Here is a 26,310-nt window from a genome sequence, read left to right on the forward strand (position 1 = left end):
CCTGCTAAGAAAATATACTCTTAGAGAAGGGTGCACTTTTGGGGATATGTGTCCAAAGACGTTTTGCACCAAAAAGTAAAAGTTATAAACTAACCCTGATATGAGTTGCCTCGTGATGGATAACATATAGCCTTGCCATTGTGCTAGAACAACAGCCTTGAGCTGCAGCACCTGCAGATTTGCTTGTCAGCATAATTCTGACATTGTCTGGCATTAATTTAGTCTTGGTGTGTACTCTATGTGTATACATACACATGTGGCAGTAAGTGCTGGTGTGTGTGTGTGTGTCTTTGCATGCAAGCTTATGCTAATTTTTGCAATTAGAGCCTGCCCTGCAGAGTATACGGTGAGTTCATATATTGTGCCTGCTTGGGGCATTTTCGCGGGGGCTTCACTTCGGCGAGTATCAACTACGCTTTAGTTTTATGGTCACTACTACATTAGTCAATGAACACGAGCCAAAAGTCCACCCGTGATGTCACGAGCCCGTAACTGGTGAAATTCAACACCACCGGCTGGTAGGAGTTGTGTCGGGGTGAATACGGATCCCCTTGCATCAGTACAAGTCAAGGCACATAGCAGAAACCACCGCCTGGGGGTAAAGACGCTCAGAGCTGGATCTGCTGTTGTGTTGGAAACCACTCAGTGAGAAGTAGTCGAGCTGTGCCTCTCTGTATCGCACACAGCAGTTGAGTTAGCTCTCCTGCAGTCCTCCAAGCCAACTTTTCCATGCAACTGTTGCGCGTCTCCACTTTGGATAGAAATAGTCGGATCACTGCGCGCCGCAGAGCGCAAAGGATCTGAGAAGAGTGGGAGAGATCTCTCCTCCGGACTGCGATACGATGAGGAAATTTTGAGGTGCAGAACTCATCCGTCCACTTTACGCTTCCGTTGGCTGTTACCAAAGGGCTAGCCCATGAGCAGGTATCCTCTTCAGTGTGATTCTGTTTTCACCCAGATCTCTGCTGCCTGGACAAATGCATACAAATGCATTTAGGAGCTCAACGGACAAGGAGTGGACACGTTTCCGCGGCAGCAACGTAAGTGGGCAACTATTGGTTTAATAGTATGCAGATGTTAGGCCACCTATGTACATTTGAAACTGTTCCTGGGACAGATTTTCTTATAAAATGGCAACTGGGGGACTTATTTACGCCAATTGACTAAGCAAAGTGCTTGCAAATATACAGGGTTTGCCACCAAAACGTGACTGAAAATACAGTATTTTCAATTCGGTCAATACGATAAATGCATGGAGTTTAATATTGAAATGATTGGTCAGTTAATATTGTTTTTCATTTTAGGATGTTTTCAATTCGATCCTTTTGTTTCTGTTGACTTTTCGTCCCACAGTTCTGCACAATAATCATACAAGCCGCACTACAGCTGCACATGTGTACTTGTGTAAAAGTTTTGAATATTTACTGTGAACTTCTTTTTCATGCCGAGTTTATCTTGATGAATGTAGCTGACATCTTAGTAAGTGCACAGTCTTGGCTTTGAACTAGTCCCATGAACATGCAGCCTGGGATCTCCTCCATTATTATCTGAATACCATGTGGTCCACTGCTGTACGCCCTTTCACTGACATAGCTATGATAAGCCGGGAAATGAACATTGAAAATGGCTTGGAAGCAATGGTGCTTACTCAGCATCTAACACATTAATCAAACTCTGTCATAGTGTTTGCCTTAAATGGGGGAAAAAAATCTATTCAGTGCCTTTAAACCTTAACATTCCTCATGGAAGTGTTTATTATTGACATCCTGCATGCAGGTTTTGTTGTCCTGTTACATTCAGCTGGGACTGTGGAGCTACAGAAATGTGCACGCCTCCATAGGCTACTAAACAGGAAATGTATTTTCTTCCATCAGAAGTGAGTCCAAGTTGTCTGTACTCTATTATGAGTTCCTTCCAGATACGATCTAAAGAGAGCTGAGCTCACAAAGCATTCTGTTGTTCCGCTGATAGTGTTTGCTCGATGGAAAACAAAGTGAGAACCGGGTTAACTGAGAACAGTCATGGCCTCCCTTGAATTCACTGGGAGAGTTAGTGTGTATGCATCAGTGGTTGACTGGCTCCTGAGCGCCAGATAATCGGCCACTGTTGCAAGTATTGCTGCTCCATTGCTGGTGGTGGTTGGACTGTAGAGCTGCAGAGACTCACAGCTACTCACATACTGTACACGTTAGTGAGAGCATGCTGTCTCCTCAACGTTAGCTGGTGCTTCCCATGATAAGTGGATGATGCAAGTTTTTCAGGAAGTGGAGATGAGCTATACTTTGGAGGAGGGGAATCTAGACTAATGGCTGATAAAAATGGTAAATGTAATGATGGATGATGAGGTGGACTGTTTTTTGCCTGGTGCTCTGACACAGTGGTTAGTTTACAATTACTTTAAGTGTGATTGATTCATCTAAGGTGTGGTGCACCTGTGTTTTAATGAAAGGTGTGTTCAGTAGGTTGCTGAGGTGTTGGATACAGGGTTTCTCTTTTATTGCGAACATCAATGGAAACTAAAGAGGGTACCCTACTATTTATTTATATGAGGATTCAAATAGCAACGTACACACTCTTCTTATTTGACTGGACCACCAACAAGTCTACTGTGAAGAACTACTCTCCAACTCTTGTTGTCGTTAAGTACAGATACTGTAGCTTGCCATGAGGCCATCATCACACTTACTGTGATGATGGCCTCACATCTTTTGTTTTGTTTTCTGTGTATTTTAAGCCAAAGAGTCTGTAATCTTTGGCCAATAAGAGTAACAAGCTCAGTTCAATCCTATATGGGTGGTATAACATGAGGCTGAAGATAAAGAGCAGTCCACCCCTAAATAAAGAAAAGAAGTCTCAATGATTGGTATTTAGCTATGTAGCTAGTTTACTTTTTATTATTACATTCACGCTAAGACTTATACACCACCCCATAACAATGGAGGTGAGTAAAAGCTGTTTGTGAGATGTGAAAAATGTATTGACATTGACAAACATAAAAAAAAGTCAACAGCAACAGGTCTTAGAGGAAACAATGTCTAAGTTACTCAGCATAATCTACAGAGCCCAATGCAAACATTTCTATTGTGACCTAATGTCTGCCCATGGTGAGGAACTGTTGATAGGAAAAGCATTGCCGAGGTGGCGTTATTATTATTATTGTTGTTATTTTCATTTTTTCATATCAGAGTATTCACTCCTGTAAGCAAAAATAATGCAAGGTGGAATCACAGCCTGCCCTTTTTCTCTTGCTGCCATATAGTCACCTTCTCCGCACCATTGCCTGCAGGGATTTTGGCCTGTCTGTGAGAGTGAGTGTATTTAGCCCTTCTAACATCTGCAGGTCCCCCCCGCAACAGGAAAAGGGCAAACTATTAAGCCAGTGGAGGTTTACTCACAGCTCTTTGTCTGCTCGCTGTCTTGTGTACTAAGTCAATCTTTTCTCTGGTCTGCGGTGACCTCCTGACTCCAGTCACCCATCTGAGTGAGCGCAAACCACGCACCACGCTCGGCTCTTTGTCAATTAAGACGCCGGCGGTCTTACAAAATAAGATGAATAGTTTTGTTCACGAGTTGCTTGGAGTATTTTGGAAATGCACCAGATCTGCAAAGTATTTCAATCTTTAGCCCGAGAGAGAACATCAAATGGCCAAATGAAACCTGGAAACTTGTTGACCTGCTAATTTGCGCTCACGGCAGTTTAGAAACGATAAGAAGACAAGCCCGCTTAGTGCTTCCATAATGAAGTAATTATGACCAAGATACAGGTGCTAAAGCTGAAACATGGCCAGTAAGAGCATATATTGGCTGTGGATCAGTTACTTGCTCATATCCAGGCATTCTTTGGTCGAGACTGAGAAGTGAAAGCATGCAGTAACAGAACACCTGATTAGCAAGACACTCAGATCTTTCCGTCGAGAGAAATATCTGCTTGGTCTTAGCATCTGAACGCTGTGTGTGTGTGTGTGTGTGTGTGTGTGTGTGTGTGTGTGTGTGTGTGTGTGTGTGTGTGTGTCTAATGCTGGGTATTAACAAAAGAACTCTACAGTTTATATGATGGATGTCATTTTTGAGCTTTCCGATTTCTTTCTTTCACAGTTTGATGTCTTCGCAAAGTGACTAATGTCATGAAACTCATTACAGCGAGTGAGAGCACTGTGTCAGGTTATGTGTCGAAGCTATTTGCTTCACTCTGTTTTGAATCCCACTCTATTTATAACGTCGGCTCAACTGAGCCATATTTCTGCTATGAAGGGCATATAACAGTGGAGGTTAGGCAAATGCTCCAAGGTCAAGCTCTATAAACCTCAATTTTCTGAACGATGACTCCATGTGGACTACTTCTAAATAGTACCGCATCTACTCTTGTGAAGGCAGAAACGATCTTTTCAAAGTCAACAGAAGGGGATGCAATGTGACGGGTCAATCAAGGTGACTCCCATCGTGTTTGTTTCGATGGTCCAGCATGTCAGAGAACCTTTCCACCGAAGGCGAAGTAAAGAGGAGCTGCTGTACATGGTTTTTACCCCCAACACAGATAAACAGCCATTTTACGCGTACACCTTCCGTTCTGTTTATTCCCTCAAGAAGGCAAACATTTTAGTTTGGGTAGATTAACAGCTTTGCATACTTTGTTGATGCTAATGGATTTAGTAAGTGGCCTGCCAAATGAGACATGTAAACATTGTACCGTGAACGTCACTGCTCACAAAGTCACACCCTGAAAGACATCAACGATGAAAGTAAGAAAATGGTTTCCTTCTCCTTATGAGGACTGTAAACAGACCTTAAGTGACATTGCTCTCTTTGCCAAACCAGATGAAGCACTGCACCTCTCCATTTGCCCCTCAGCCTTTTTCCTCAGTTGAATGAACCATTGTGAGGGATCCAAGCTCATTTTGAGAGGAGAAAGGCAAGATCTGTTACCGCTGGAATGATTCATTGCAGAGAGGAGTTTTAAGTTGGGATTATTTATAGTCTTGACATGACACCCACTCCCCACGTAGTGGCATTTCCCTCAGTCAACAGAGCAGTGTTTGGGGAGCTTTGTCTTTCTTTCAGCAGTCTTTTCCATTAACTGCAAGGGCTGGAAAGTATGTCATAGTGTGCTGTCACTTAGACTGGGATTTACCACAGGATTTAATAAAGAAACAATGAAACTGGTGGCTCTGCCTGTAGCCTACGTTCTGGGCACGAGGAACTCAGTTCTGTCGCTTCCTTCCTGTTTGCATATAACTAAATATAAAATCTTTAAAAAAGGGCTCACAAAGTTCACCAACTGATGCTGAGACGGAAGGATGGTAAATGCTAGGATTAAGGTAACTGCGTCGCTGTAGATGTGCTGAAGCGATGACCTGAGTCTGTTCACTCGATGAGTCTCAGGGATGCCTTAAATAGCCCTTTACAGGGAGACTGTGTGACAGACAGGCAGAAAAAGCTGTCTGGATCAGCATCAGATGGCCCCACTTGACACTCCAAAAGGGAATGTTATGCGTTATATTTAGTTTTTTTTCTTCTTTTTTGGTCTACTTTTAAACCCTGCCAACTTTAATGCAGAACCAGCTCGTCATTGGCTTCATAAATGTCAGTCTTATCCTCTCCCGACAGATGAATGATTGTAATCATATATTCCCCCCTCGTTTTTCTCTGTTGTATTTTCCTGCTTCAGGGATATGTCTGTTCCCAACAGTGGAATATCACACCACTTTCTCAATGGGGAACAAGTGACAGACACTGCCCATAGTGTTTCTACTTGCGCTCAATCTTTTTCTTTCCCTTTTCTCTTGTTGTTTTTTTCTCTTCATCTCTTTCTTTCTCTCTTTCTCTCGTTCTTTTCTCTGCCTGCGTCTGTTTCTCTTTGTTTTGCTCAAATCTGCGGGCCACATTGCTCTGGGAAGACAAACATGGTTGCCTGTCTGTGGCTTTCCATCCAGCAGGGCCACACAAACACTACTGGTAGCCTCTTTGCCGGGTTAATCTTGTCCTCAAAGGCCATGAAGGAGAGATGTTTGTAGCCATAACAATCCCTACATTTCTAAGGTGCGACAGCACCCGGTGATTGATAGCAGTCTTACATAACTGCATATTAAAATAACAGAACTATGGTCTCCTCCTGTCATTTGGCCTACTGCCGCTGACAATCATCCCGCTAGTTGTCAAAAGACCCTTCAAGTTGTGTCAGCAGCTGTTACTGCGTCCAGGACTGTCCATGTGATTGATTTGGTTTGAATGTACAGAGTATGCTTTGAAGCAGTCTGTAACTGCTCTGTAAAGTGTGTTGTGGGAGAAAATAGATGGCATGCCAGTGACGAGGACTACTGTTTAAAGCAAAATCCAAATATCAGATCATATTTTAGTTTGTATGCAATGCAAAGTTTCCCCACATTTACAAAAAAGTTATTATTCCATTTTTAGGTTTAATGGCTTGGTGTATTTGGTAGTTTGACATGTGATTTGACTGAGGAAAACATGAACAAGAAAAATGATTATGCTCACCTGTAGTATTAGTTTTTGTAAAGATAGTGTTGATATTATTTTAGTTAGTATATTACCCTTACATCCAATCTGTATGGTTTAATACTAAAACACTGCTACATATCTTGCTTTGCTTTTTCACACCCCTATACTGGTTGACAATGTCAGTAAATGTTACACTGCGTTATATAGTTAGGTTACCCACAACACGGATGGTGAGAGTGTATAACCAGGATGAAATGTTCTGCTGTTGCTTTAGCTTTAGAGATTTCATTGAATAAAGACTGAAGACAGATGGGGACATTTGTGCACGGTGGTCTGTGTAATCGCTGGCCTCTGAATTACAAACGTTGCACATGCTCCCCATTTAAAACTGGTATTAACGTAACATGTAGTGTATGTGAAAATCTCATCTGAATAAGGGAAAATGAATGTGAATGTGACGTGTGAATGCACACTGCACTGGGTTTCTTTACATTTCTTTGGCTTTTTACTGATGGTGCACAGCACAAGCTGCCCTCCTAGCTATATGGTGGGCACTGCCACCTAGAGGTGGGGTCAGTGAGGGTCAAAGTACTGAAGTACTGAGGGCATGCAGTCATATATGAGTTACACGTAGGTCCATCTCATTGCGTGAATATAAATGAGTGTATACAGATTATGTTTCTTTCAATTATAAGTGTTTAACAAGATGTGCTTTTTCTTTATCTGTTTTTAGCATGATGACAATTTTCAATAGCAGTCAAAGCAGTAGTATATAAAGATGTTTTTTGAATTGAAGTAAAATCACTATATTATCATGTATGGTATGTGTGGCTTTTCAGAATATATAAGCAGATCATGATCTTATTTTATATTTAAAAAACAGTGAACAAGAGAATGAGAATGAAGATCGATGAGACAAAGTGCTCTCTGCAAGTTAAACATATAATAATCTTGAAAAGCAGGCGTGGCTCGTATCAGTCTAAATTTCAGCTGTGGATTTCCCTCTTTGTGGTCAAAGCTTTGCTGAGGCATGCCTCCATGAACAGCATTTAATTGTTATGAACCAAATGTGCCTTTGAAACAAAATCCACGATTGTTTGTGAACAGTAAAGTACGACACAGAAATGCTCCCTGCTTGACTTGTCACTATATTCCCCGACATAAACAGCCTGAGTTAGGTTGCCTTTTAACGGATTCCCGCTTCTTTATACATGTTCCAAGAACTGATTTTGACTCAATGTGGTCTTGGGCTGAAACTTTTACTTTCATTATCAATTAATATGTCCAATCAAATGTCCAAATCCAAAGGTATTCAACACACAATAATATAAACGATTAATGATTATGAAAATTGTTACCAATAATTTCTTTGGGTTAATTGACTAATGAATTTACAAATAATTTCAGCATTAATGTTTACCATTAGCCAGTGAGCCTATAATTAAATGTAATGTATAAAGTTTAGATTCATTGTGTGGTTTACAGCATGAAATATATTTGTTTTGTATATTTATGGTAATAATTTTACAATGTAAGTAATTTCCTCTGCTTGTTATGTATGTGTTTACCATCACATTGCACAAGGTTTTCTTCCTTTATTTTGCCCATGGTGTGTTTACCCAATGTGAACAATGTCATAACATTTGTAGACGTTGTTTAGGCCACTGCCATACATTATTCCATCATGCTTGTTGCTAATTGGCCTCAAGCACACACAGGACACACCTCAAACCCAGACGTTCTAAATCACTGCGCAAGGTAGCGAATTACCTGCATGCTGGCGAAAATAATTTAACTATAGGTCACAGTCATAACAGACTTGACTTTGATAAATCAGTTTTGTCAACGATAACTAATGTTGGTGTTAGTTAAATTTAATGTCAATTAGCTAACTAGCTACCCTTACCGTTGGCTTTTATCTTTGTATGAACATTCAATTAACGACCGTTATGGCTGGCTAGTCGAGGTCTTTTCTTTGTGCCATCTCATATAACGTTAATATGTGAATGTTACAAATGTTTATGCTTACCTCTGTTCTACTTTGTTGTCTTTAATGTGCTTGTTTTTATTTTTTATACCCAATTCTTCACACGCTATGAGAGGAAGTACAAAACCTGTGTTCATAGGTGGTGGTAGGCAATATAATTAACAGCTGTGTTTTCTTTTGATTCATTTTTTCGAGATAAGTCTTATGGTAGACATTTTGGCAATCACAGGTGCAGTTAGGCAATATCGTTAGTAACGACTGCTTTCCGTTAGCTTTAGGTGTTTGAGTTCTAGGGCCCGTGTATTGTGCATGCTGGTTCAACGGCATTGTTTACCGACTTTCCTAAATTGAACATGGTCATCATTCCTGTTATTGATTTGCCTGTTTTTTTCTGCTATGACATGTCAAAACAACTGATGCGAGAAACGTTAAAGGCAGGGTTGGTAATCTTGAGAAACTAGCAAGAGTAAGCTATATTAAAAAAATGATCCAACCGCTGGCTGGGATGGCATGCCACTCTTGTTCTAGTGGCATGTGGCAAGCCTGAGTGGTATGCCACTGTTGGTTTTGGTATACTGACTTCTGGCACTTATAAACAGTAACATGCCACTTGTGTTCTAGTTTCAAGAGGTATGCCATCAGGCAATCTCAACCTCATCCCTCAAGAGGCCCGTGCCTTCTACTCTAAATTGCTGATTTCAGGGAGACTCTCCCTATGTTGGCAGGATAAGGCTAAACCTTTAATAGCTAATGACTGAATAGAAAAAAAGTCAATTTATAGTCATTGGTGTTTTTCTCAGACTTACCGCAATTGTGTGCTCTCTATTTCACTTGTGACTGAAACAAAACCTCAACAAGAGACAATTGTTCTTTGTAGAGCTGATTTATTATTTGACTTGAGTGTTGGCTCATCTGTGCGTCTCAGTGTACTCAGGATAATCAGTATGGTGTCTGAATGTAGTATACCGTCATCTCTCTTTTGACAGTTTCACATGCAATGAAAACCTTGTGGCATGCATCTTTATGATGAACATCAATTCCTTGTATGAACTACAGTATATCACCAGGATTGTTGGTTTGGAGAAGGGGTGCTACCTTTGTTAATAGGTCAGCATTGCTGTCTCACAGCGAGAAAGATCAGGCATGACTTTCCAGCCCTGGTCCCTCATATTTACTCATGGAAATCTAGTTTTCATCTTAGGCTGCAACACACAAGGCGACTTAGACACTCTAATCAGTCATACATGTAAATGTGTTTGTTTGCATCTATTTTCGCCCTGTGATGGAATGGCAACCTGTTCCTCAAATGATTCAGTGGACATACTGTATGTATGTACGAGAGCAGGGTCTTTTAAGGGAAAAATCACTGTAGCAGAATTTTGATCTGAATGGTCCTTCATTAGCTTGACATGATTACTGATTGGAACATCTGCCTACATTTCTCTGTTTCAAACTTTCAATAGATTGCAATTAAAATGAGCTGTTATTCATTTGTGTTTGTGTGTCCCTCTAGGTGGAACTTTATCCTGCTCCTGTCAGTATGCTCAGCAGTACTCTCTGGAGAAGAAGACTACCTAGCTCAAGGTAAACAGCAGAACCCTAAGACATGAATTAAACATTAGCATTAGGATTATCACTTGTACTCGTTTTATATAAAGGTCCCCATCTTTCTTTATGTCTTTGTGACTAGTGAACTACTCTTTCTGACATTTGATCATGCAGCCATATCTACAGTCAGTTCTTAGAACTTCATCCATCTTTTGACATTCAGAGGTTTCAAAAGAATGTAAAGAAAACTGATATGTCTTGATTCCACGGGTTGCTCTCTGGGAATTTGTTGACGGGTTATATCACTGGGCCCTCTGCCAGAAATGCTAGATAGTGTATGCACACTTAACTTAAGGTTGACCTACCTCTCAATGAATCCTCAATATTCCTCACATCTCCACATATGTGTGCATTGTCTATTTGCCCCTTGCACAGAGGAAACAAACCGCCTCAAGGGTCCCTACCCTTATTTCATCATTTTCATGAGCCCACTCCTAGCAGGATCAATCCGTCATAACGAGGGGAGGAGGAATGCACACAGAGTGCTAGAGCAGCTTGTCTTCACATATGAGACAGGTTAATTGGAATCTGGGCTGACTTTACCTCGGGCTAAGAATGTCAAGGACATCTCAGTCTCCCTGCCAGGACTATAAATCCTGCAAAACAACATCCAGGATGGTGTACCGTATATATCTTATTTTTGTTTATTACACTTTCTCTCTCTGCTTCACCCTCTTTCCCTACCACCCTCCAAAGCACTGAAACAGAAAAAGAATGCTTCTGTTTCACTGTTTTTAGTGTTCAACACATCTATGACAGAAACAAAACTAGTGGACTCCATTGTTCTAGCATACAGTAATAAATTGCATTGTGACAGTGACAAAGTAATGGTCTTGAATGTTGATCAGGTATGTCTGGCAAATTTAGCAAATATAGATGCAATTTTTTCGGCCGATTTAGATTTTTTTTAAAGTCTGACCTGCTGATTCAGATTTTTGCAGATTTTTCTTTCTAAGAACTATAATTGACAGCAAGGCTCTAGGATAACTTTTTTCCCCACCGTCCTGGAACTGTCTAGAAAAAAATATTAACCCGCTCAAAGTCAGACTTAACAAAAAAAGGCTCTAAATGTTAACCTTATACTTTGTTATTGTCATGCATAAAAACACACAACTGAAATGATTAGGGAATAAATTATTGTATTTTAATTTAAATAGTTGCTTTGATTAAAATAAACATTCTTGGCATTAGTAGTTTTAATTATGTATAATAAGCTGCTTAGAGCTAGTGTCACCAAGTTTCTCGCCAGCCAAGTCAATGAAACCTTTGTTCATGTTAGCTGTTTCCTCTGTTAAAAGCCGTGATTACTCTGAGCTGCATGCATGGGGGTGAATGACAAAATGATAAAGTGATGAAGTCACATGTTCCAAATCTTTTTTTCAAGTTGCTCATCCAGGACTTATGTTGGACTCGCAGTTGTGACAAATTGCGAGCTTTACGTCGTCTTCTCTCGCGCTGAAGAATTTACACACCGACGTCCTGTAGTGTGTGTGTGTGTGTGTGTGGCCGTGGCTGTGACATCGCTGTCTGTGCCGCTGTGTGTCAATGCGAAACTATCATGTGGCACGCTTGTCTAAATGTGACCATTTAAAACATTTGAAACTTACAGTACGTGACTGATAAAATGCTTAAATTCATGCTGCTTTCTTGTACAGGCTTCCCTGTTCTTAGTCAGGCAGCATGCTCACAGATGCACACACTCACATTGCATTTCTTCTCAATCTCTCCCTCTTTCTTTCGCAAGTGAACATAAACACAGACACACAGGTCAGGGCAGCTTCTTAAATGGCCGACCCATTTCTGATTCACTTGATATTTACATTTGTCTTTCTGGAACTATTACTTCTCAATACTGACACGATGTGACATGTGTGACACATATGTCTATTGCTTTCATTCAAAGCCAACACTGCACGGAACTTCCTCTGTCTCCAAATAATGTTTGACTTAACATACAACATCTGTTACCTGTGGGCATGGGAAAACAATGACAAGACCATTAGGAGGAATGCTGATCTCATGAATCTCTGGTGGCAGATTGATTCAAAAAGGCTGTGTGGACTGGTTTCCTTTATCTTAGTTAGGCCCCATCCTTTCTCGAGTCCCTTCCACTCATCTGGGCCACAGCTGCCTTTCTGGTACTACTCTGGGAGAATAACTGGGAGGGGTCAGCAGCATCATAGGACAGCCAGTGACCAGTGACTTGTTGTTTTTTTTACTTGAAGAAGGACATTTATTAAACCTGTGATCAGTGAGAATTGCAACAATATCTACAGATATCATGTGCGTGTTACGGTGGTCTGTAATGACTTGAATATGTTTGTCTAGGGACCATTGTCCCGCGTTGCTCCCCATGTTTCTTGTTGGTCCTTGTTGTCAACTCTTGAACAAAATCTTCACTTCACAATTACTTTTTCACGAAAGACATCAAAAGCCAAATTCACACTCCACGACTTTTGAAGTTGTCAGATCGCTGTTCACGCTATACAAATTGCTGTCTTGCAATCGTGAGTCTTGTAGTCGTTGTGTTTATCATGCTACATGACAGGGTGTCACACACTACAACCTTTCTCCAGGAGGAATTCCAGATGAGGTCTCTAAACTATGTTTTGTCACGATAACACACGCCAGAGGTGACACTGGAATAGCATTGCTTGTTGATGTTGGTGTTGGCAGACATGTTCACATAATAGCCTGTGTCAGCACATCCTAACTATTTCCCTATGTAGATCAGTCACTGTGTTAAGTTCTATGTTTATTCATGCCAACATCTAACACCCTAGGTACAACATCAACTTTGGTATTGCAAATGCAATGCATACAGTACATGAAGTGTCTCCCGCTCTCATTGGCCTTGGCTTCCTGGCACACACCCTTACAGGATAAGATATTTAGTATTCTAGATATCTGGAATGCATATGCCTCTTTGCTCGCGTCATTGAACAGTTCACACATTGCGTTCGCGAGCCGATGTGTGACTTCCGAGGCAACGTGGATTTGCCTCTGATCTGGGGCTTTTGTCGGAGAGATCCAAAAACTGTCAGTGAGTGTAAAATCAGGGCTAAAGTTGTGAGAACTATTGCTTTCATTAAATATAAACACAGGCATTATACATAGCAATGGAATTGTGTTGCCCCCTGTGCTGAATCTGGCTTTGTCAGGCTAATTAAAAGATATTTGTCTTTTTTGGTTTATGGTCTTAAATGGTAGTTGTTTCCTAAGGATCGTTGTAATCCGATAAAAAGTTAAACAGTCTCTCAATTACATTACCATTAATATTTGCTCTTTTTTATCAATTTAATAGTTTGTAATTTGGTTTAAAAGTTTAATTTTGTGGTTCTAGAGAAAAGAGAGGGAGAGAAAACATGGTCCCCAGTAGGACTTTAAGTAGACTCTTCACAATTACATGGAATCAGACTGTTGCATAGACCGCAGAGCTACCTGTCTTATTATCTTTTCTTTTAATATTATTGCTATTTGGGTTTGGTACAGTTCTGTAGATGTGTCGCCCTTTATTGTTACAATTAACTGTTGTGCATTTCTCAAAATCCACTGCAAGTACCAATCTCAATTCGACAACAAATCCATGAAGATGACCTCGGAAAAATTGTACTCCAAAACAGTTCAAACTTGTTTTAGTGACTTTATCTCGAAATAAATTGTCAATATTTACAAAAGTGAGTACCTTAAAAGAAGTCCAGGACATGTTTAGTTTTCTTTTTAGAAACTATTTAACCAAAGCCTATCTGCTTTGTGATCCAGTTTAGGCATCTTAAACTTACCATTGTCTCCTCTGTCCTTCAGGAGTGGATATCCTCTATCGACTGGGGCTTTCAGCTCGAAGCAGCACAGAAAAGAGGACAAGCCCACCTTCGACTGCTCACACCACTGTTCCCTCACCTTTCAATCTTCCTGTTTCTGGATATGGGGTATTATTCGACTCAAACTCCCTTTACGAGGCTCCGGCAGCCAGTCTGTTCCCACCTGAGATTGGCGAGGAGTTCTCTGTTGTGGTTAGCCTGAGCTCCTGGCGAGCAAACAATGCTTTTCTTTTTAGTGTCAAAGATGGCAGGGACAGACTGCGTTTTGGCATTCAGCTGCTGCCACGCAGAGTGGTGGTTTACACTGCAGAGAAAGCCTCCATCTACTTCACCTACAACTGGCAGGATGGGCGCCAGCACCCTTTTGCTGTTGGTGTTCGTGCACACTCGGTGTCATTCTATGCGGATTGTGGAGCAGTACAGCAGCGGGAGCAGACCCTGGGGAGATCTCACACACTGGGAGATTCTGGGGGTCTCTTCACTCTTGGCAGGATGAACTCTAAAGCGGCAGCATTTCATGGTCGAGTCTGCCAACTAGATGTCTATCCGTCTGCCGAAGCTGCCGCACACTACTGCAACTACCTTAAAACACAGTGCCGGCTGGCCGACACTTACCGATTGCCTTTGCCGCATCCGAGTTTGGATATTAAGGCAAATGACCCTCCTTCCGACCCTTTGACAAAGCCCCTTGTTGGAGTAGCAGCTACCCATCACACTCCCTTAAAAGCTACAGCAGCTTTCAAACTGTCCCCAGGTAATTCGGCCATGCAGTATTCAACACTGAGCCCATCAGGACAACCTCATCTGAGGGGTCAGAGCCACATTTCCAAATCGGATCCCCTTGCTTTCTCCACCTCATCTTCGTTTCAGCGTGACAGCCCTACCTTAGCCACCTTGAGCGGACGAGCAGTTCTGGATCTCGCCTATAGCACAACTATCACCACTAACAAAAATGTGTTGGCAAAAGGGAGTAGCCCGCAGGGGGACACTGATCACTCTGAAAACAGCACAGAGGAAGAGATCAGCTCTGGGAGCCTGCAGTCTCCAGATGCCACCCCAGGCCTAATTTCCCCAGTCAGGCAAAGTCGGGTGAAGGAAGGACTCAGTAACAGCACCATTAACAGCTCCAGGGACTCTCACTCTGGGCCTAAACAGACTCATCAGCTCCTGAAGACTCATCTGAGAGTCAATGGCACCACTTTGTACCGAGAGAATCCGGTGGACACCTCAGAACAGCACGAGCTGGATGGCAGCTATGAGGATGTAGACATGGGAGGATATGATTATGGGTATGAGGATACAGACTATTCCTATGACTACGAAGATGGTTTCCGTGGCCCCAAAGGAGAGCCAGGTTCTCCGGTAAGTAATCTATGAATGACAAGTAGAGCTATGAGTGTTTATGGAACATTATTCAAAGAGTTGAGACACAACTCAGTGCAATGCTGTACATGCTCAAGAGGGAAATGGCAATACGAGGGAATCAAAGGTAATTTAGGGCCATCCCACTTACAATGCTATGTAAAATTTGGCCTTGTGACATACACGCTGTATATATGAAAATATATTTTGGCAGGGCGGTGCAGTGATTTGTAGGTGATGGCATGTCCAAGCACTGTTCTTTTTTCATGTATCTACAAGTTGTTAAAATAACATGTCATTCCCTTGCTGCAATACTGGCAGCCACTTTTGCTCTTATGTTAGAGAGGAAACTCATCTGAAGGTTGGAAGTATACCCTGGCTAGAAAAGCTAGCTGTACATCTAGCCTTATGATGTAAGCAGGCTGTCAGGATACCTTCGCCTCTGAACATGCTTTTATAGCTCAGACTTCCAGGTATTGCTTAAGTTTCCATGAATGAGATGTGTCGGGACTGAGGACTTAAGAGTTTGTGTAATGATGTAAGATGTCTGGACTCATCTACCAGTTTCCATAGATCCCCTTTAAGTGCCTGCAGGTCTGTAGGTGCAACACAGCTTTGCCAGCACTGAGCTGTTGCAACATATCTTCATGTCTCAGAGCATGAGTACACTGTACTGCAGTATTATGAGCAAGATACAGTCAAAGACTTTTCCAGTCGGTCACAATTTGACGTAAATATTGATATTAAAAAATTCTTTGTCAGTCTACGTCTTGGCTACTCTGACCACTTTGTTGCAGGCATGCTTTGAATGCTGGGTCATCTGGAGGTCGGTGGCTCACTCTGTGTCATTGGCTCTTCGTTTGAACTTGAAAAGAGCTGGTTTACATCCTCAGGGGAAGTATTTCATAGTTTTGCAGCCACATAACTAGACAGCGGCATGTGCAGGGGGAAGACGTGAGCCTGCTTAACCGTTTTTTGAGCTTAACAGCAGTTAACAGAATCTTTTTCACTGGAGCTAATTTATAACAATGATAAACAATCTAATATGGGTCATATATAAGTGTGGAAGTGTAGACTTCAGTCAGTCATCACGTCCTTAATGCATTTCCCGGCATTTATTAGTTACATGGTCTGTTATTAAGCTACCTACAACAGACAGCTTGCGTTTTTAACCACATGTTGGGTTACAACACAGGAGCTATTCAGCTCAAGTTAATGTCACACAATGCAACAAGTTCAAAAGATGATTCATTCTACCCTTCAACTTTACAGAGATTTGACTTCTTGAATTGACTCAATTGGGAAAAAATGTACTCTTGTTTTGACCGCATGTGTGAAGGATATGAGTATTATCATTTTAGTGCATGAGTGCCTCTCTTTCTTTCGGCCTTGTTGTTGTGGTGAAGTTGTGTGCTCACAGTTTCCATGTGTCTGTGTGTGGGAGTGCAGAGGAACACACAACTGCTTCTTTATTCATGTCTCCCTCCGTGCCCATCTGCTCTGACCGGGGTTAAGGATGCTCCAGAACACCCTGTCATGAGCTCTTGCTATAGCAACAATTCAGAAAAGTAAATACTAGTAAATTAAATAGCACAATGTCTGTTTTTCATCTAAAAGTGTGAACTTTACCTTTGGGGGGGTAAAAGAACAACTTGAGGAATAAATAGCTTCCTTGCCCAGAAGGGGATTTCCTGCTGAGTCCTTAATGTTATGCAGTGTTGGTCATCTCTGTTCAAGTGTGTAATATTCAATACAGCTCTCCTTTAAGTGAATCAATCTCTCTCACTCAATTTACACCTCAGCGTACTAGCTAATGCCCTCCACTAAGTGTTAGTATTTTTAAACTCTACCCCTTTTCCGGTATTTCTCTTCGGCTACACTTTGGCAATCAAAGCCGAGTAAGAAGAAGCAAAAGGTTTGACATGCCTGATGTAAAACATCGGACTCAGCATTTTTGCATTTGTTGTATCAAATGTCAGTAATTAGGGCTGGCTGATCATTTAATATAACTGTAATTGTCACTTAATAGAGTCACATATTTGTGAAATTACCAGATATTGTGGTTCAGATTTAATTTGAATACATGTATTTGATATTATAATAGATTTTTCCAGCAAAACAAAACAAAAACATTGGATATTGTTTAGCATGAGACTCCTTACCAGAACATGAAATGCAGTTTTTCCATGAAGAAGGATTTGTTAATGCCACAGACTGACCACGGGCTGGTGGTGTCAGTCTCATCTCCAGAATGTAACCTGACCCTTCTGTTCAGAGGGATTCCCAATAGAGCTTTTAGTTGAAAACACTTGGCGCCTGTCTTTGAACTTCATAGCTCTCTTACATAAATATAGCACATACTCATCATTGCAGGGCCTTGGACAGTGCACTGCATGTTATTGCTTGCCATTGACCTACTCTCATCTCTCCCCCCTTCACTCCCTCTCTCTATACAACATTACCTTCTCGCTTTCCCTGTCCCTCTGTCTCTCTGATTTAGGGTCCTCCTGGTCCCCCTGGTTTACCTGGTCCTTCAGGAAAAAGAGGTTCTCGGGTGAGTAACCTGCGCAAAGGGGAAGGTACACAGGAACATACTTTAAATGAATTGTTAACTATTTATCAGGAGGAGCATTCTGACCATCTCACTCTATGTGATAGTGGCATTCAAATAAAGATGTTAAATTTAAAATAGAGGATTTATTTTCACTACCAGATATGTGTCTTTTATCTCTCTTCATGCATTCTCTGCTTTGCATCAAGGGCCAAACAATGCATCTTAGCTTTGATACAATAACATCATATCACAGCCTGTTGTAAGCTTTTATAGACAAATTCCAATTTGAATAGTTTTTTATGAATACATGATAAAGTTCACAATACAATAGATAACCACTTGTACTAGGTTTGCTTTTATTTGTTCGGTGGATGTGTGTTACTTGGCTTAGCGAGGATGTTGCTCCATCACTACGGAGGCGGTGGTTAGTGCATTTCTGCTGCGCTCCTGAACATTTCTTTCTCAGACGCAGAGTGATACTGAAAATGCAAAGTCATAACAGTGGTATGTGGGTATTATATCACGGCTATGAACCAATCAGATTGCTTGATTTGAGTTACCCGTGTTATAAAACTCTTTTATATGGTGAGGTCTGTATAGCTGAACTGAAATTGTTTTTTTGGTAGACTGATCTCAGAAAATATGAACAGAAATACCACATGGAACTATTGTAACATCTTTTGAGATGCTGGCCACTCATCAGGGGCCAACATGCAATAGAAATGAAGTTAGTGCTTGGTTACCTATTGACAGTTTTGAACACCTGCTTTTGGACAATGACTCTCAAGTGTCCGAATAATGATCACTGACAAGTCATTGCTCATTAACACGGGAAAATGTTTTTAAGTGCATGATGAGCATAGTTGTTTCTTTCTGTGTATTAAATGTAGGCAATGTGTGTGTGGTTGTCTTTGTCGGTTTGTGATACTCCACAGCCTTTACACAGATCTTACAACTCTGGAAAATGACCAAGGCAGCTATTATTTTATCTTTTGTCACGATGATTGCAAAGTTAACAGTCGAAATACAGCGTTTCAGAGTAATGCAACGCATTTTGCCAGATGACGTCATGTTGCATTGCAGCAACAGTTGAGCCAGGTTCAATGTGTTATTGGATCCCCCTTCTTTGGCATCTCCACTGCGTTAAAATTCAAATCATTCTGAAAGCGGACGTCTGTTCTGCTGCATTTTAAGAGAGCATGACAGGCGGACCAAAAGGCAGATAGACAGGAAGACGGGCTGGCAGACAGAGTGAGGTGGCAGATAGTAAAACATGTCTCCCAGTAAAAGGCTTGGAAAGCACATAGCTGATACATAACATACTCTTAACTCCATTGGCTAAGTCATAAAGTGGAGACAGAAGGGAGGCTTGGAATCATTACATGGTGGGAAGCTGAGGGCAGTGTGCGGGACTGTGGTTGTGTCTTTGCTGTCTCAGCACAGAGCAGCAGACTTATTTTGCTATTATTGCTTTAATTGTTCATGTTATCAGACTATGAGTCTATGGTCCAGGGTATACCATTTGGTGTGGGCATTTGTCATGGAAACAGGCAAATTTACTTCAGAGGGTCTTTTCTTTTAAACAATCTCTGAAGGCGGAGACAGTTTAAGTATTCAGTTGGTGATTGATACAATAATCAAGTGTTATTAAGGAATGAAGGAAAGGGCTGCAGTGATTTTTGTATTGCTGTTTTGCAAACTTATTATATCATTATATATTGTTTTTTATATATCTTTGAGGCATACATAAGCAAAATGTTTTGTAAGTTAACATTTAAGACTCTTTAATCACACTTTACCAAAACCAAATAATGACTTCAAGAGGTTATTTATATTCGATTTGTTATGGTCAACATGCTCTTGCGGAAACCAGGCTCAGATTACTGACAAAAAAGGTGCTAAATTTGAATTTCACAGCATATATATAGTGCATACACTAGGCTCTATGGCTCATTGATGAAAGTATTGCGAAGTTTATGTATTTACAGTATTACAAACTGGGTGTCTGTGGTGACATTGCCGTAAATCAATGATGTATTAAAAGTTTCAACTACAAGACTTCAGACTCCTTTAAAAACATGACAGTGGGAGAGAATAAGAAGGCGAGAAGGAGAGCCTGTTTCCTGGTTCTTGGCTGTAATGCAGAGAAAGCGTGGTCTGCAAGCAGCAGGCTAAAAGATGTGCAGGAATGTAGTGCATTTATGGTGTGTGTGTGTGTGTGTATAGGAATGTGCACGAATGCACAAGGCATACATGTGGATGTGGGGTTGTGCATTCATTGCATACCTGTGATGTTCAAGGAATTCTGTCTCATGACGGACGTGGTGGTAGTGGAGCTATCAAGGTGCTTTCCATTGAGAGATCTGAACGAGATGTGAAAGAGAGCCAAACTATTCAGTTATTATTCAGGCTTATGACTCGTCTGAAGACAGAACCAGGATAGGGTTGATTGCCAATTAGGTTATTCACAAGAAATGTGCCTCGGTACAATAATACAATAAACAATACTGATAAAATACAATAAACATAATGAGGAAATAAAAATGCAGGCAAAGTACTGCAATAGTCAAGAAGATAAATATAGAAGAGAAAAATTACAATAAAAATATTTAAAAGATAGTTTTAAAATACCAGAACAAATATGTACAGTGTAACTGTATTTCAGTATGAGACAGCTGTAAGGTTTTGTGCTGAATGTGCAAAAATATTGGTCAGTGTGCAAAAGTTCACGGTGAAGAAGATATGTGCAGTGTATGAAGGGTGTAGTTAGTGCAGATACGCCTCCTCTCCTTGCATCTCAGTCCCACCCAAGGGAGAAGCGAGCGAAGGAGACGAGGAAGAGATGCAAGTCGAGGCAACGGGCATTTAACAAAATGAGCATCCTTGACTTGGAGCTGTCGTTTTAAAGCGGGATCAATTAAATATGATAATATAGTGAAATTTCAAAACAGTGTTTATTCATACAACATTTTGCCGTTAACACCTGTTTACACTTTTAAACATCATGTCACGATAATAGCAGTTGAATTTGTTGTCGTGTACGTTCAACGATAAAAACACAAGTAATATCAAGGTGAAATGTTGCCTCGCTACACAAACGGTGAAGGGCAGAGAGTTTGATCAAATTTTGTTTTTTTAAGATGATCTTCCGCAATGGATACGACTGTGTATTCTCGCTTATGCATCCTAGGCTTCAAGATGAAGTGCTGAGATCAATTTACTGGGCGCAAGCCGGAAGATTGTGGAGCGAGGAGATGAGGAGCTACAAAATTGAGAAATGGGAAGAGCCCCAAGTCAGTACTGAACTGTTGCTTTCAGCAATGCACAGCCATTTAATGTCATGCGCTCTCTCTCTCTCTCTCTCTCTCTCTCTCTCTCTCTCTCTCTCTCTCTCTCTCTCTTCCAGGGTCCCAACGGTCCGCATGGAAGCCCAGGACAGCCTGGACCACCTGGGCCCAAGGTGAGTGGCCTTCTCCCATGCTAGGGGGATACAAACAGTTACATTTGGCAGAAAAGGCTCTGCTGTTTGAGGGAACTCTCAGAATCTGGATTCTGCTCAGAGAAAAATCAGAACAATGCAAGTCACAAAGAACACATGGGGCTTTAACCAGATGGTTGATATTGTGGCAGTCTGCAGCCAAAGTTAAAATCTTCAATTTATTTTCATAACCTATAATTTGACATCTAAGAAGTGGTGATAAATATGATAGCACCATTGGTAATAATGGCACAGTTGGTTGGATTTGGGAGTCATTGTTGGACAGTCAAATTAAGATTTCAAAGAAGGGGATAACAGCCTGATCTCTCTACTGCCTGAGGATGTGTACTGTCATTGAACATGCTAGCCTGCCGATCATCACCACCGAAAAAAACACAACCAAGAACGTGAGATGGCAATGTCATTACTGCGAGAAATCAAAGGATATTGTATCTAGCTTGATGCCAAGTCTTTGATGCCTTTCTGATCAAATTGCCTGTTTTTGTCATTTGTAATCAAGAGCCATCTCCTCTCACAGGCAGGCAAACAGTTTGTCTGTCTGTATGCATTGTAATCAATATATCCTTTTAAGTTGAATATTGTTTGACACTAACATCTAATGTTTAGAATGAGTATTTATACTTTCGGACGGAAAACGACCCAAACTCAGATCACGTGTGTGAAATGTGCGTGACTCTTGCCTGAATTTGTTAAGCCTCCCACGCTTGGCTCGGGTTGTTTTTCAGAACCTCTTCAGGAAATCTCTGCTGCTCATGTTGTTTTCCCTACAAGACTGTGTTGTAGTGATCTTACCTGGTCACTCAATGTCTTCTAAACCTTTGACACTTAAGTCTACTCCGCTGCAGTTAAAGCTTTCATCAAAAGGAATTAATTGTAGCAGATAATGAGCCAATCTCTGTTATTTAAAACCGTGCAAGTGGGATTAAACCAGACACAGCCAGAAGTCGGTAAGAGTGATAAAAATGAGCCATTGTGTTCTCACAGTGCAGCAGGAAAGGCTGGAGGAGACAAGGACGGTTGTTGGCCTAAATGACAGACCCCATAGCAGATATTGTTGTAAGCCGGGCTTTCACCATGGCATAATGGAGCTACTCCTTGCTCATTTGCCATGAGGCTGACTTAATATGAAGAGAAAATAAAAGAAACTAGGCATTTTTTAAATCTTTGTTAAGTTTTTCCCAGCATGGGATCAGATGAAAAGGATACTTTGGTACAACTGAACAAGGATGTGGGCTGATGGTTGTGGTGACTGTGGTCCCGACTGTCTACCACAGAGTGCATGCTGTATGCATGCACTCAATTAGGGAACAGTATTGCTATAAAAGCTGAAACAAAGGACAAGTGGATGGTCCACCTTCCCCTCCTTTATCTTTTTATGTGAAACTGTTTGCTTATAAGTGAATAGCTCTTCATTTGAAATTGTAATACATAAACTTTATAGCTAATGACAAGACAAATATATGGAAGTACTTTTCATGAATTCTGATCTCTTTGTCTACCTCACCTCACACACATAAAGAGAGGAATGTTCTGTTTTCCTCCTTGATTAGTCAAACAGCACATCGACATAGATGTATTTGTTCTGTGTCACCCTTGACCTTGCTGGGACACTGTGTGCTTTTGGCTGAGGGCGTCTGATTGGTGAAATATGGGGCCACCTGCTAGCTTGCTGTTCCTTCAGCTTGTAGACCCACGTTGGTTTGTACACAGAGAAAACCCCAAATCAGCGTATTTAATACCGTAGTGACCTGTTAGTGAGTCATCCTCACATCCCCAGCCCCATTGTGGAGGCGGAATAGAGATTGAGAGACTCTTTGTCTCAGTTTGGAAAGATATCTCTTGTTAAAATGTGTTTGGTTACTAGGACGAGAATACAAAGTTGTTTAGTCCCTGAAGCTGAGCTTAGTTGACGTGTTTTAAGCACAGTCTGAAGTGTTATGACAATAAGCTTGCTGAACTTAAAAGATCTTCTTAGTCTGCTTCATGCACTGCTGACTTTTTCAAACAGAAAGGAACCCTGGTATTACGCCGTGATAGAACTTCTGCTCTCCCACCCCCATGCTTTTCTATGCCTCACTGGCTGTCAGTCAAAACTATGGAAACATGATGCTCAAAATCTACTGGGGAAAATGTACGGACCTAAGGTGTCAAACAATGGCTTAGTACGCCGCACCAGAACCAGCTGAAAGGTTTTTTTTACATTTCATATTCAGAAGTCCTTGCTACTGCACACCTCATCACATGTACAAACCACTTTTTGAACAATCAAAGAAGATATTATAGTGTATTGATTGACACTTGTTTGACATCTTTTCTTACTTTCCAAACCTGTTTTTGTTATTGTTCACCTGTGTTCCTGATGAGCACAATTATGACGAGATATAGGATGAGACAATCCCATTTATATATCGATAAAGTTTAATGTTGTGATATATAACACGTATATTTTCCTGTGTATGTGTATTAAACATGGTCAGATCTTGTATTTGTTGTGTGTGGATGCAGTCTGATCTGTATGTTTTAAGAGTAACGTATGGACATAGCTGTGTGGACGAGCGACAGAGAGAGAGGTGGATGCGCTAAAAGCAGACTGGTGATCAGAGCTTAGGTTTGATAGTTTAGTTTTCACTGTAGGATTCAGTTTGTATATGAATAAGCATTGTTGCTCCTCAAAGCCAACATTTGAGGATGTGGGCATGTTCATAATTCTCTTGGGATGCAACTTAGGCAAGGACTGGTCTGTTTAACAAAATAACATTCATTTCACAATAACTCTTTAGATGAGTTATCTAGAACAACAAATTGTTGAAAAAAGCACGATTACATTGTTGAATTTATTTAAATGAAAGCAGTCAAACATAGCTTAGCCATGTCATGTGATATGTCTGTTTTAATAAAAGCCACATGTGGCTTTGACTTTCAACTGAACATTTAGCTGAATTGTGCTTAAATTATGTTGAGGTATCCAAAGACTGCTGCTTCGTCATGCCATATCACCTCTGTAGATGCAGCTCTATCTGTAAGAATGTTTGAGTTTAAACTACATTTTTATATGTCTGACAATAGAACATATTTTATGACCCTATCCTCATCGGTTTAAGAAGAAAAGCCTGAAGACCTCTGGCTTTTGAAATGCAATATTGCTGTTCTTTGGAAATGCACTTACCACCAGTTCCATTCTGGCAGACTCTTTGATTTGTCTTCTGCCTTGTGGGAATAACACATGTGGTCTGGGATGACACAGAAACTGAGTGAGGTCCGGATCCTCAAAGGCATTTGTACTTTATTGCTTAGTGTTACTTGCTTAGTCACTGTGCAGACATGTGGATGGCAACTCTGCAATGACTTCTAGAACTGTCCTTTATACATGAAGAATTGTATGTACGTTTAAGTATTACATTGAAAGATCAAGGGACCTTGATCGCTGCAGTGTATTCAGAATAGGACTGAAATTCCTAAACTATATAAATAAATAAATGTGTCCAAGATGTACTCTTTGCTGGGCCTTTTTTGAATTTCTTGCTATTTTAAAAGTCACTTAAAATGGTAATGATACTTAAATTATGCATTTATACCATTCACTGATATCAATAAATTGGGTGGATTATTGTCATGGTTGATTGAAAACTTTGGCTTCAAAACTGTGACAGCTGTCACAGTAAAATGCAATTACAACGAAAATGTTCGGAAAGCAAAAGTGGTCTCTTCAAAGGCACATACATGTACACATACTCACCAGTGTTGCAGAGCACACACCTCCCTCCATAATGCCTGCTGTGTCACGTATGGAACTGAACTACAAACGGTTGAAACCACAGACTGTAGAAAAATATGGATATAACATCCTTGACCCATAGATTTCTAAAGGGACATTTTAGTTGTTTCAGCTGTTTGGAGCCACAATATCCTAATTTGAACAGCAGTGTAATGTTCATCACAGCTAGCCACTTAACTGTCCTTGCATCACCGATTTATACCTCTATTTTTAGAAACGTTTGGGATCTTATTCTGTTGACTTCAATAAAGTTGAATATTTTTGTGGCGCTAGCATCCTGCTACCATTAGAGGAGCTGCATCTCAAGACATCTCCACATTGGCCACAGATTTTGCGCTTGGCTATAGCCAAAGAGATAATGGGAGAAGCAGTCCAAATTATGAGAAAGAGAAAACATGCAAATTCATCTGATTTAATTAACTTGCTTACTCACAATTATTGCACTTCTAAAAATCTTTCAGTTGTTTATTAAAAACAACAAACTTTAATGCTGGTAATAAAATAGGTGCTTCATGAGATTATTGAACAATTGATTTTTTTGAGAATAACCATAATTTGAGAAATCTGGTGTTGCCAAAAGAATGTAGTTGCTGTCATCATAAGTCATCCCTTATCCTTTGACCCTGTTTCTATTCTAGGGCTCAAAGGGAGACCCAGGGCTGTCTCCAGGCCAGGCTCCACCAGGAGAGAAGGTAAGAAATCTTCCACCGGTCTCTGTGTCAAGCTCCCTGGTCCTCTGTGCTCCTCTGGCCCTCTTAACTGTCACAGAGCCTTTAGTCGTTTGACGGTGATTCTTGTCTTGAGGCATTTTACCCGAGCTGGTCACACAGACACTTAATCTCTGCCCAGTGGCTGCTTTTGATCTCTGCTTGTGATTTAACGTATCCTAATGTGGGCAAAGATATTATGAAAAGAATCCTAAAATGTTTGTTCAGATCAGTAGATTATAACAGTTTACATATACTGTAGTGTATATGATGAGTCACTTAACGCTTTCTAATATGTGGATGATGAAAAACAGATTTTTTAATTTCATCTAATTAACCATTTTCTGTATATACAGCGGGTAAATTAAGTATTGAACGCGTCACCATTTTTCTCAGTAACTATATTTCTAAAGGTGCTGTTGACATGAACTTTTCACCAGATGTCGGTAACAACCCAACTAATCCATACATACAAAGAAATCCAAACAAATTAGTTCAGAAATTAAGTTATGTGTAAAAAAATGGAATGACACAGGGAAAA

The 26,310-nt window shown here is 40.8% G+C and overlaps 1 protein-coding gene across 2 annotated transcripts in view; it reads left to right on the forward strand.

Moving 5' to 3' along the window:
* The first annotated feature begins 551 nt into the window (after positions 1–551).
* The window catches only part of col24a1 (collagen type XXIV alpha 1 chain), an 80,701-nt gene continuing 54,942 nt past the window's right edge, over positions 552–26,310 (forward strand). The window contains exons 1-7 of one of the 2 annotated variants that reach the window (XM_031859501.1): positions 552–858; positions 959–1,040; positions 9,957–10,027; positions 13,856–15,234; positions 17,735–17,788; positions 21,195–21,248; positions 25,701–25,754. In XM_031859501.1, coding sequence (XP_031715361.1) covers positions 988–1,040; positions 9,957–10,027; positions 13,856–15,234; positions 17,735–17,788; positions 21,195–21,248; positions 25,701–25,754 — 1,665 coding nt within the window. In that variant the 5' untranslated portion in view covers positions 552–858; positions 959–987. Of the gene's footprint in view, positions 1,041–9,956; positions 10,028–13,855; positions 15,235–17,734; positions 17,789–21,194; positions 21,249–25,700; positions 25,755–26,310 lie in introns of both variants that reach the window. The other variant, XM_031859500.1, reaches the window with a different exon arrangement.

Source organism: Anarrhichthys ocellatus, unplaced genomic scaffold, assembly GCF_004355925.1.
Source record: "Anarrhichthys ocellatus isolate YVR2014 unplaced genomic scaffold, GSC_Weel_1.0 scaffold22, whole genome shotgun sequence".
Taxonomy (NCBI): Eukaryota; Metazoa; Chordata; class Actinopteri; order Perciformes; family Anarhichadidae; genus Anarrhichthys; species Anarrhichthys ocellatus.